Source organism: Camponotus vicinus, unplaced genomic scaffold (assembly GCF_025532165.1).
Source record: "Camponotus vicinus isolate PSW18456_S1 unplaced genomic scaffold, iyCamVici1.0 SCAF_13, whole genome shotgun sequence".
Lineage (NCBI taxonomy): Eukaryota > Metazoa > Arthropoda > Insecta > Hymenoptera > Formicidae > Camponotus > Camponotus vicinus.
Window position 1 is genome coordinate 1,046,895 of NW_028141949.1, and position 12,324 is coordinate 1,059,218.

Consider the following 12,324-nt stretch of genomic DNA (forward strand, 5'->3'; position numbering starts at 1 on the left):
TTTTCAGCATTAATTATGTATGGTTTTGTTTAGCAGAAACATATTCTAAATCGCTCATTATTATTATTATTATTATTATTATTATTATTATTATTATTATTATTATTATTATTATTATTATTAATGAACAAGTTACATGCCTTACAGAACATCAATATGAATTTTGCTTCTTCAGCTTAAGTGCAATGGTGTTGACTTGGCAATGATTTCTTCTTTATTTGCAAGCTCACATATTTATTCTCACATGTATATTACGCATACTTTGGTAGAGAATATTTTGTGACATTTACATATGTTGTATCACGCATTCATTTGAACTCGATAATATTCTAGAGAATACAACGGTCTCTTCTGTCAACTTCTCCCGCAAATATACACGCATACTCGTTCCTATCTTCACTTATTTTATTCGTCTAATATTTATCACAGGTGAAGATCCAATGCTCAGCGACCAACAGCAGTACCGCTACATGACTGTTGACGACATGAAATCCATGGGGGATGACTCGATGCGCGTAAACGTGACGGACGATGAAAGAGATAATCGACATTCCGGAGGTATGTAAATACATCGGAAGTGTGCATTTTAATATTTTAATTCAGAAAAGGACATTTTTTTAATATCATTGCTCTTTCACTTTTAAGATTTTTACATGTATTATGTATATGATAAAATATTTGATATAAAACCTGTTTAATCTCTGTTACTTATACAATTTCGATGATAATTACATAACAATTGTTTTGTTAGATTAAATAAAGTAAAATAATAATTATACATGTCCCATAGTTTAAGATACGCTACGATTTGCAAATTGAATGTTCAATTATGTTGCATTGCGTTTTAGATTATTTTCGGGGAAAATATACATTTAATATTATAATGTATGTATTCTTTAGCGCCAACCATAACAGAAATGATTACGAAAGAAAATTATCAACGTACGAACGCAGCCAATCTTAAGCCAGATAATGTAGACATCAACAGGCATCCTGTGCATGTCGGGTATGTAGTATTTTATATCTATTTTTATTTATTATCGCAAATTTTTGAAATTAAAACAAGATTGCCTAAATCTGTGAAATTTCATTCTCTTGAAATGTTAATGAAAGATTTTCTAGAAAAAGCTCACTTGAACATCAGTATAAATCTGAAAGATATATATATTAGATAGATTTTAACTTTGAATTAAAGAGCTACGTTGCTAGTTATTTTGCTGCAAATTTTATTTTAAATATTAAGTTTTAGTATTTTTTATATAATATAATTTTATATAATTTATCAATTTAAAATACAATAATAATGTAACATATAATAAATTTCAAATTTTCTTTCATTAATTGTAAATTTTATTTAATTTTAAAGAAAATATTTATTGGCAATTAAGATAAGATAAAAAGAAATATTTATTGGCAATTAAGAATCAGAAAAAAGTATTAATAAATATAACTGAAACCAAATTATAATTGCATGGTTTGGCGATGATTATAGTTTATAAATATATAACATTAAGATTATAAAATTACGACATGTTCAAAATTTGATGCACGTGTTTTTGATGATTTAATAGTTATGAAGAATATTATATATATATATATATATATATATATATATATATATATATATATATATAGATATATAACTGAAAATTACTAATGAATATAAAAATAGTTTTGAAATTTTATCATAGTTCTCCAGAAACTATGCAATCATCGATTTTGTATGAATTATGAATTAAATTTTTATAATTTTAGAAAAAAAAACCATATGTTTTCTATTCTTAATTTTAAATATTATTAGGTTTCGATATTTAAAAAAAAATATAATATACTAGTTATTTTTCCAATTTTGAATATATCGTGATATATGACGTAATATATTGTAAAAAATAAAATTTCTCAAATTTATGTCAAAATTTTAGTTCAATTTTGCACGCAGCAACTTTTATCTATTGTAAACCTAGGCTAGGACAGTGTAAAAATAATGTTATTCAATATTACGAGAAATGTGATCCGTATACTGCGTGACCTTATCCGGTGTACATATCGCGATTGACACTGTATTGATGCTACGAAACAATAATGATGTGTATTATAGTGTGATACAATATGTGTGTTGGTGAAAGTTTCCTGTTGTGATTAACCCAACAGATGATTGGCTGCTCGATAAATTACTCATCTAATTCTATTATCTCATTTAATTCCGAATTGGTAATGTGATATAGACAAACAATATATGTATGTACATGTATACATGATAATTAATACTTTCAATCAAATATTATTTTCACAATCAAGATCAATTATAAAGATATACATCACTATTTTGAGCATATAATTGTTGATAATTCATTTTAATATCTATTTAATATCATAATAATTATGTTTTATTGAAATCACATGCAATATGTGCATAATCTTTCACGTCTGCGCTAAGTTTACAAGGCACGTGTTAGAAGTCAATATATTTTAATTATGCTACTATCAGATCTCTTCAATATAAGTATATCCATTATGACACAAGAAAATTAAAAAAAATACATATATAAAATTCTAATGAAAATATTTAATTATACAAATGGATATGCTCTTATATCAAGCATTTTTTTTAATAAATAGTTATTGAAATTTATTATTAAAATTATTAAAAGTAAATAGTGCGTCAATGATAACAAGTATCAAATTAAAAAGAATTCAATACACAGTGCACTTGTAAATTTAGATAAATTTAGAAAATACAATAATCATAAGAGATCACAACACGATATAGTATGTACAATTATATTTGTCTGTTTTTTTACTTAACATTCGCTACAAGACGCGATACTTTACAGTCATTCAGCCAGCTCGATAAGAACGCTTGATGTTCTCATTACAGCCTGCTTACTCGTAGGAAAGTTCGATTACTTAGTGTTGAGCATGTTGTTTTTCACGTTTTATTTGGATGAACGATTCTTTGACATTTTGTGAATTATTTCACTCTCTTATTATTGCGATTTATACTAACCACTTGGCTAATTTGAACAAATGAGTTTGAAGACTATCCACAACAGAAAGATCGAATCGGAAAAAAAAATTATCTACTTTTATGTAGAAAATCTTAACCACCGTAAATTAGTCAATCTCTGCTATACTTTCTTATGTAACGCGAGGATCTCGTCATTTCTGCACGTGGCATCATTTAAAAAAGCACATGTTATTTCTCTAGTAATTTAAAGAGGACTATAATGACTGCAAACAAAAAAGGATGCAATTTGTACAAACGAGATAGCATGAGCATGACATGAGATCATTATATTCGGATAATCTGAATCGGTTTTGTTTTGAGTAGCGAATCCTTAGAGTTCTTATGCATCTCGCTGGCAGCCGTCAGTATCGCGCCGAAAGGACAAGGAATGTGGAGGGACAGGTACAAAAGAAAAAGTTTTATTTATTGTATATTATTTAAATATAACGATATAATTATAACAAATTTTTTTTCGAAAGAAGAATATGAAAAAAGATATTGAGCATATATACATATGCTATGATATTTACGAAAGAAAAAAATCGTTCGTCCAAAAAATTGTGTAGAAAATAGAGAAGATTTCAACGTTGCAACAGCTGCTGGATGTTTTCTTTTTACATAAGCAATTTTTAAATTATATTATTTTTCATAAGGATATGACGGAATCTATTGCACTAATCGTAATGATCTATTTAATAAAAGTATGCAAAAATTTTTTATGTCTTTATACAATTGTGTCTCTCTCAATCAAAAATTAATTTGCATTTATATACATAAATTAAGAATGATTAATTTACAAAATTGTCAAAATTGCAACAGATTTCGATGCGTCATTATTTTAAGTTGTCTCCGCGAGATATATCTTTTTTCCGCAAAGTGTGAATGATATGTGTGTGGCATTCTCTACTATAATACATAATTATTATTGTTGGTGCTCGTTTCGTAGTCGTGTACAATAGAAAAGTGTTTGCGTGTGATGAATGCGGGTTTTCGAAGTGTTCAGACCATCATCGTCGCAACCTAGGAGCACTTTTTACGAAAAGCAACATAAAAAGTGTAAAAAAATCTGGCATATCGTTTGATGTGATTGATTAAGAATCAGTGCACACATCGTGCTCTAATTATAAATTTAGTAATCGAATACGCTCAAAAATCTATGTAAAAATGTGCTAGTGTTAGCGATATATCACGATCTCATCTTTTTTTTTTCTTTTTCTATATCATATCATCATGTCTATGAACGAATGAATACTAACGCGTTTTTTATTTTGTTCCCGATCTTCTCTGTTATTTTATTTGCGCTACTCTCGCAGAATTCCACAGTGGAGAAAGTAAGTGATCTTCTCTTCAAATTTAGCTTCTGCAATTTGCCATATATATTATTCCCTCGATTTTTTCAGTTCTTCTTTTTGTCGTATACACAGCCTATCTGTCGCTGCACTACACAATTTCTTGTAGCTGCTGATTCTTATTATTCTCACAAACGTTGTATTGCTCAGTGAATAGCTTCGTTCGACGATTACTAAAAGATGATTCATGAGTCAAATATGATTGAATCTCCAGGAATCAGCAAAATTTATTTTAAGAAATGTCTGATGAATAAAACAACAGGTACGCGCCTATCTTAATTATTTCAAAGTTTTCTGGTTTGTGGCATTTAAGCTCTTCACGGTAATGATAGATGTACGTAAACACATGATTTATACAGATACGTTACTAAATCTTAATTTAAAATTAAAAAAGAAGAAAAAAACAAGTTTACTACTACGGAGGTAATCGTTAATGACTTCATATTCGAACAGTCGTAAAATACCGCGTTGTCAATACTGCGTCAACTCGAAAGATGTCCTTGTCAAACCAATGCATTCACTGTGCAATGCGCATTGCACAATTTTCTTGTGAATAATTTATAGGTTCAGAGTGGAATTCTCAGCGCTAGCAGTACTACACTATGTAGTAATTGAAAGCGATTGAGAATAGGCCCAATTCTTGTTTGAATCGAATTAGATTAGACACTTTCAATGTCGTTAATTTGACGCTTATGGCTATATTACACCCCATCCGACATAAAAGCCTCGTATAAACATTCATATAGATTTGACGTAGGTAGCTGTTTTATTTATCACTTATTTTGCAACATGTATTTCATACAATTTATACTTGTCATCGTATACAAATATCCACAGATTAGATTTGAATATAGATAGCTGTTTTATTTATCTCTTTTTATTTTGCCATACATTCTCTGTACAGTTCATTATTGTAATTTTATCTGCTCTAATTGCATTATGTCAAAGTAATTACATTTATGCATAATAATTATATATGTCGACAATACAACATAGTATGAATTCTATTCACTTATGAAAAGATAATATCACAGTTAATGATATCATGACATTAACGTGATTAATGCGCATTGTCTTAAAATTTTTATAAAAACTCATAAAATTGCTATATAACTACCAATATCACGCTTTATATATTGTACAATTTCCCGAGAATTACGCTTTCTGGCTTTGCATACTTTTGATACTAGTAAATTCGCGTGGACAATTATACAATGCATCATGATTGACATTAATATTAATATTAATATTGTATTTAAGATAAAATTTTCTAATGTATTCACTTATTGCGCTTTTCGTGAAATTTGAAAGAGAAAATATGTTTATAACAATATTATAGAAATATATTATATTATAGAAAAATCTATATTATATTATTATATTATAGAAATCTATTATATTGTTTTTCCTTTTATATCTTTTATTACGGAATTTTTCAAGAAAATATTACATCGTATAGTGTATTCTATTTTTTATTACATATGATAAAATTAAATTATTATAAATTTTCAAAGAAGCAAGATTACACTTATGCGTTTTTGTGAAGATATATTTTGAATACGCAAAGGGATAGGTTTTGACTTTTTGTATACAATCTATATATATATATGTAGATCCAATAACTTTCTTTTTAACAGTCCTTGATAACATATCGTTAATCCAAATAACGCACTCTCTAAATCTCTTCAGCTTTCTGGTTTCCTTCTTGGTGGACGCGAGAGGCGGTGCAATGCGCGGATGCAGGCACAGCGGCGTCCGCGTGATTGTTCCGCCACGAAAAGCTGCGATGCCTATGCGTGTTACATGCAGATATTTAAGAAGAGACAAATTGACCAATCCACCACCTCTGATGGAGGGAGAAGCGTTGGCCAGCCGCATCCTCGAGTTAGGTCCTGTAGGTGCAAAATTTTTAGGGTACGTCGCATACATCATCTCTCGCGATTCACATTCCTTAATTAATAAAGAATAAATCTGAGGCTCTAATAGAATGTATATAAATTTAATATATTATTCCTTAATGTTCCTTGACATCACATACGTGACATCGTAAATTTAGAATATAACGATTGTAATTATTTTAAATAAAATATAAACTAATAATGATATGTGCGCATACACTATATATAACGGGAAAAACATACTTTATTACAGTTATTTTCGGTGACAGCTTCTTCTCAAACATTAAGAAATTTTTCATGTTTAGCCCTGTTATCATAGAGGTACCGCACTTCGCGTCGCTGCGCGGAAAAGAACGAGAGATAGTAATTTTACGATCGGATAATGGAGAGACCTGGCGCGAGCACACCTTGGAGGCTAGCGAGGAGGCTGTCCAAGATGTGCTTAACGAGAGCTTTGAGGGAGAAGGTATGATTTTTAAAATAATTTCTTTGTGTGTGTGTAATTTTTAAATGTATAATAAACTCTGAATTATATATAATAGATTATATCTTTTTTTATAGAGCTAAGCCAGCTAGAGGATCTCCAAACGTCTCGCATCGTGAGAATACTGACCGTAGACTTTCCGCATTATTTCGCGGTAGTATCTCGCATCAGGCAAGAGGTCCATGCGGTCGGTCCCGAGGGTGGCACCGTATCATCATCTGCTGTACCACAAGTACAAGCTGTCTTCCCACAAGCAGCCCTCACTAAGAAGATCAGAGTCGGTTTACAGGTATTTTTCTATTTCTTTTTTTATAAATGTAATTAAATTTATTATATCTACTCTTATTAAAAGCATATTTATTTTTTTTATAATTTACTTATCGCATTAAATACAAAAACTGTTATTATGATTTTTGTTTAGGCGCATCCTATACCGGCGGATCTAGTGGCCAAGTTACTCGGAAATAGAGTAGCTGTGTCACCAATCGTTACCGTGGAGCCAAGACGAAGAAAGTTCCACAAACCGATAACTTTAACCATCCCAGTACCACAGGCAGCCAATAAAGGCATGATCAACCAATACTCTGGGGACGCGCCAACTTTGAGACTTCTATGCAGCATAACTGGTAATATATGCTTGCACGTAACATTGTAGAGCAGCGTACCGTCTTACTGGAGAATCTCTTACCGAAACAGCTGAAACTATAATATTATACGCCGCATACACCTTTGGTGTATATATATGCTCTTGTCGAACTTACGTTATTGCGCATTCAAGTATCAATTTACTGTAGTTTAGCAGGCATGAACTCAGTCGATAGGCTATCTTGTCTGTTCTCAGGTCATCGGGACTGCGAATCAAAATATCGTATGTTGCACGAAAAGATTGCTTGAATGTTAGCAGCACTTTTATAACTTGTTTATGTTCAGTATTATCAACGATCTGTACATTTGTGATTTGCACCAATAAATGTAAAGATGCTCCAATGTCAAGTATTCACTCAAAGAGGATTAATTTATGTTGCGGAGGTTTGTCATGACATATATTACGTGAATGTTTTAAATAATTTCTTGTCATTTACATCCGTATTGTCGGAAAATGTCCCGAGGACCTTCGGATAGAGATTTAAAAGGGAGATGGTAGCTGCATGTCTTATAGAAAAATTTCGTTGAGTATCATTATTGTATACATATCTTGTTGTAATTCATTGTTAATGCTTGCATATTGTTAGGATTGAGTCATTTAGGTATGGATTATCAAATTAAAGTAGATAACATTTTTTATATATTACCTAGCTCATTGTAAGCGTTAACTTTAAAGTTTTTGTTTCAGCACATTCGTTTAACTGGTAATTGCTTTGATATTAGTAATTTGTAATTTATATGAAATTGTGCTCATGAAGTATATATTTATATACATTATATGTACGAAGAATATTATAACAACTTAAAATATATATATAACAACAAAATATATATATTTTAAGTTGTTATAATATTCTTCGTACATATAATACTTACTCTTATAAATGAAAAGAATTAATGTCATTATTAGAACAATACTACATATACACCGATTATTATTAATATTTAAGCTTATCTTAAATCACAACCTGTTGAGAACTTACTTTAAGCATCAATATTTCTACGATATTCATAAAAAAAAATCTTTATTTTTAGAGAATAAATATTTAAAAAATTACGCTATTTATTTAATTTTTTTTAACTTTATTAAAAGTCGTTTTTTAACAAAACATGTTAATGACAGATACATATTGATGTATATATATATAAATTCTTTAATTATTACATTAAATAAATTCGTACATATCTATAATTGCTTTTTACACAATTCATATGGATAGTGCTTCTTCTTGATTTTGCAAGCATTATCATTCGATCAATCGCATATTTTATATTATTCACACATTGATAAAAAGCACCAAATAATAATGCACTTATAGCGATCGTTTTAAATACGAAGTTTTTTCTTAAACTGATAATTATGTACTCGATATTATTTTTACACTGATTTGTATCTGATCAATTATTAATGGTTCGTATTTAATCTCGGTCGCGCGAAAATATACTACACTATATTTCACCTATGCCATTTGCGTATTTGCAACACGGACATATTTTAATAATGTTATTGGACTTGGCATGTATGTCGTTCAGGGGGTCAGACTCGGGCAGTCTGGGAGGATGTCACAGGCTCGACGCCGTTAACGTTTGTGAAAGACTGCGTCTCCTTCACTACTACAGTTTCCGCTCGCTTTTGGTTGATGGACTGCCGAAACATCTCCGAAGCTACGAAAATGGCCACAGAACTCTATACGCATGCGACACATGTACCCTTTATGGCTAAGTACGTTAATGTAATATAAATTTGAAGTAACGATAAGTGTGAGAATTATTGAAAATAATTATACTATTTAATGCATTTTTGATAGATTCGTAGTGTTTGCAAAACGAATAGATCCATTGGAAGCGAGATTACGTGTATTCTGTATGACGGATGACAAAGAGGATAAAACTTTAGAGCATCAAGAACATTTTACAGAAGTCGCAAAAAGCAGGGACGTCGAGGTAACTATCGGCGATAAAAATGCAAATTAATTACTAAAACGCATAATGCATAACTATTTAAATGTCTAAAGTATCATAAATTTTATTTTTTGCTATAGGTTTTGGAAGGAAAAACACAGTACATGGAGTTCTCGGGAAATCTCGTGCCTGTACTGAAAACTGGCGAACAGCTTCAGCTACCATTTAGAGCTTTCAAAGAAAATAGAGTTCCGTTTACCGCGAGGGTAAAAGATCCAGATGCCGCAGATATGATGGGGCGAATTATGTTTATGAGTGAACCCAAAGTTCCGAGGGGCGAATTACCACAAACGCCGATTTGCACGCTAAATATTTTGCTGCCAGAGAAAATTTCTCCGGATACTGCAGTCTCTGAGCTTGATTTATTGGAACTATCAAAAAATTATAGTTTTCTACGCGATGGCGGAATAAGTACGTGAATGCAGTAAAACAAAGAGAGAATTAATTAACACATGCACAATATTTTTTTATCAAAATGATAATTTAAATATTTTTTTATCAAAATTCATTATTTAACACTAACATTAACATATTATTTTTAGGTAGGCCAGATGCCATACATAGAGCGACTATTCGTTTAACAGACATCGCCAATCTATTGGATAAAGATTGGGAACCGCTAGCGGAAGAGTTAAACATCCCGCCTAATGATGTAGCCTTAATAAAACAAGAGTATCCCGATAAACCCGCACAACAGGCCGCTGCAATGTTCAAAATCTGGCAGAACAATGGGAACAAAGCTACAGGTAAATCTCTCCACAGATATTATATTGTACAACTTATCTATCTTTATATTTGCAAAACACGAGCGCAGTGTGTGACTTTTCGATAAATGAGAGCTACTGCATTGGTAACCTTTAAAAAAAACCTGTTTCTCTTAGCAAGGTCAATTAATTAGACACGCGCGTTATAGTTGAGTCAGACGCGAAGAATCTCTCCTAGGAACGTCGTAGATGATGATCTCATTGTGCATTATTATGCCTGACATAAGTCCACACACACGCCTCATTCCCACTTTTCTTCCCGCTAATGGCATTGACTCGCACGTAATTCTCGTGGCGTTTCTGCAATCGGCAGAAATAACAAGCAGTCGTGATTCCATAGTATTCTCGGGCGCACAGCAGAAGTGATTAAAATCTGAGTGTTCGCAGTCATTTCTTTTTTTATGTGTATCTCGATTTTACTGTTTGATGAATTTTTTATATCTTAATCTAAATTATCTGATATTTTTCGATTAAATATATTATATTTCGAGTGCTGCGTAATTTTGTTTAAACCTTAGATCGATTTCGATAAAAAATTTAAAAAAATTTTTTTAAATAATGTTTATAACTTTGTATCAGGAATATGAAAATCAAAATCATTATACGAGCGAACTTCTATTAATATTTCGAAGATGTTCTTATTTTCATCCACAATGTCCAATACATTCAGGTTTGTGTAAAATTAATGAAAAGCGAACGAGGATACAATTGACTATAAATTTTATGTATGTGTATTTATACATACCTTTACATATAAAATCTATTACACACATATAGTGCTTCCAATATTTTATATTTTAAAAGATACATATAAAATGTTTTTAGAATATTAGATATATTATAATAAATGTATAAGATATATGCATGTATGTGTGCATACACACACACACACACACACACACATATATATATATATATGTATATATATATTTATATTTATATAATATATAAATTAAAATATGCCTTTTTAAATTGATCATAAATGAAACATAACGTTTGTTCTTCATTCGCACAGGAAATACATTAGAAAAGGCTCTTAATAAGATTGGACGAGAGGACATAGTGAACAAATGTATCTTCAATGTTGAGCTAGTAACCGATGACGTTGAAAAAGCTGTAGCGAGGGTAAGATTAGATCAACCGGGATTTGATTCGCTAAAAGAAGAATTGGGACCGTCGAGAAACACGTCACTTCGTCGTGATGCAACTATGGATCCCAAGATGGATCCTGATTATGAAGAGCCGGATAGAATGAAGGTGCGCATTTTATACAAATCTTTAAGAATCAACAAGAATCTACAAGAAATTAATCTATATGCCACATTAAAACATCATTAAAAAAGAATGCTATTTTATATTTATAATGTTAATTTGTTTTTTAAATGCTACTGAACACAATTGAAAAAGATACAATCTATCCACTTTATGTCTTATAACTCGTTTATATACAGTAGGAACGCTTATACGTAACAGTAATTTACTTAAATAACTGCGTTTCCATAAGCGTGAGAATTGCTGAGATAAAACGCAATTTTCTTATTCTAGGACTCTGAATCGGTCGAGGATCTCAGTGTCACTGGAAGTATGCACGATAAATGTAAGTACATTAATAAAGTTTATAAAGTTAATTTCATTATTTATTATACTCGCTCTTGCATTGCGGTTTCTTATTACATATATAATTCAAGAATTCGTCAAAATTAGTTAAATATTACACATTTTTTTATTATACTACATTATATAGCAAAAATATGACGTCATGGCTCACAATCCTTGAATGAATAATGCACGTCGCAATGCGTGCTTAATTATGTCAGTACATGAAAATAGCAAATACACTTTTACTCGTGCTTATCTAGAAAATGTATTAGTCAATGCTTCCCGACAATTTTATTGTAGCCACATTACGTTTTGTTATGCAACGTTTCACATCAGCTCATGTTATTTCCTCATGTCTCCTTGTTTACGCATTTTCTGCACTTCACAGCTAAAGAGCACATCACAATCACAAACGGCACTGTATTCAACGGAACCTCGACCCCCATCAAAGACAAATATGCGAGCGATGAGAAAGAGCTCGGCGACATGATGGCTGATTACCTTAAGCAGAAATGTCACGTGGCTGACACGATGAGCAAAAAATCGCGCGATGAACTGGACGATATGGATAAAAAACGCCAGAAAGTGATCGCCGACGCCAACAAAATAGTCTCTG

General features: G+C 31.0%; 1 protein-coding gene across 1 annotated transcript in view; it reads left to right on the forward strand.

Annotated features, from left to right (window-relative positions):
• LOC145964177 (uncharacterized) overlaps positions 1-12,324 on the forward strand; it is a 79,400-nt gene that overhangs the window by 40,392 nt on the left and 26,684 nt on the right. The window contains 14 exon segments of the mRNA XM_083086642.1: positions 430-558; positions 901-1,006; positions 3,332-3,409; positions 6,046-6,270; positions 6,560-6,720; positions 6,816-7,027; positions 7,160-7,364; positions 8,917-9,106; positions 9,192-9,327; positions 9,426-9,756; positions 9,888-10,091; positions 11,125-11,366; positions 11,655-11,706; positions 12,097-12,324. Coding sequence (XP_082942768.1) covers positions 430-558; positions 901-1,006; positions 3,332-3,409; positions 6,046-6,270; positions 6,560-6,720; positions 6,816-7,027; positions 7,160-7,364; positions 8,917-9,106; positions 9,192-9,327; positions 9,426-9,756; positions 9,888-10,091; positions 11,125-11,366; positions 11,655-11,706; positions 12,097-12,324 — 2,499 coding nt within the window.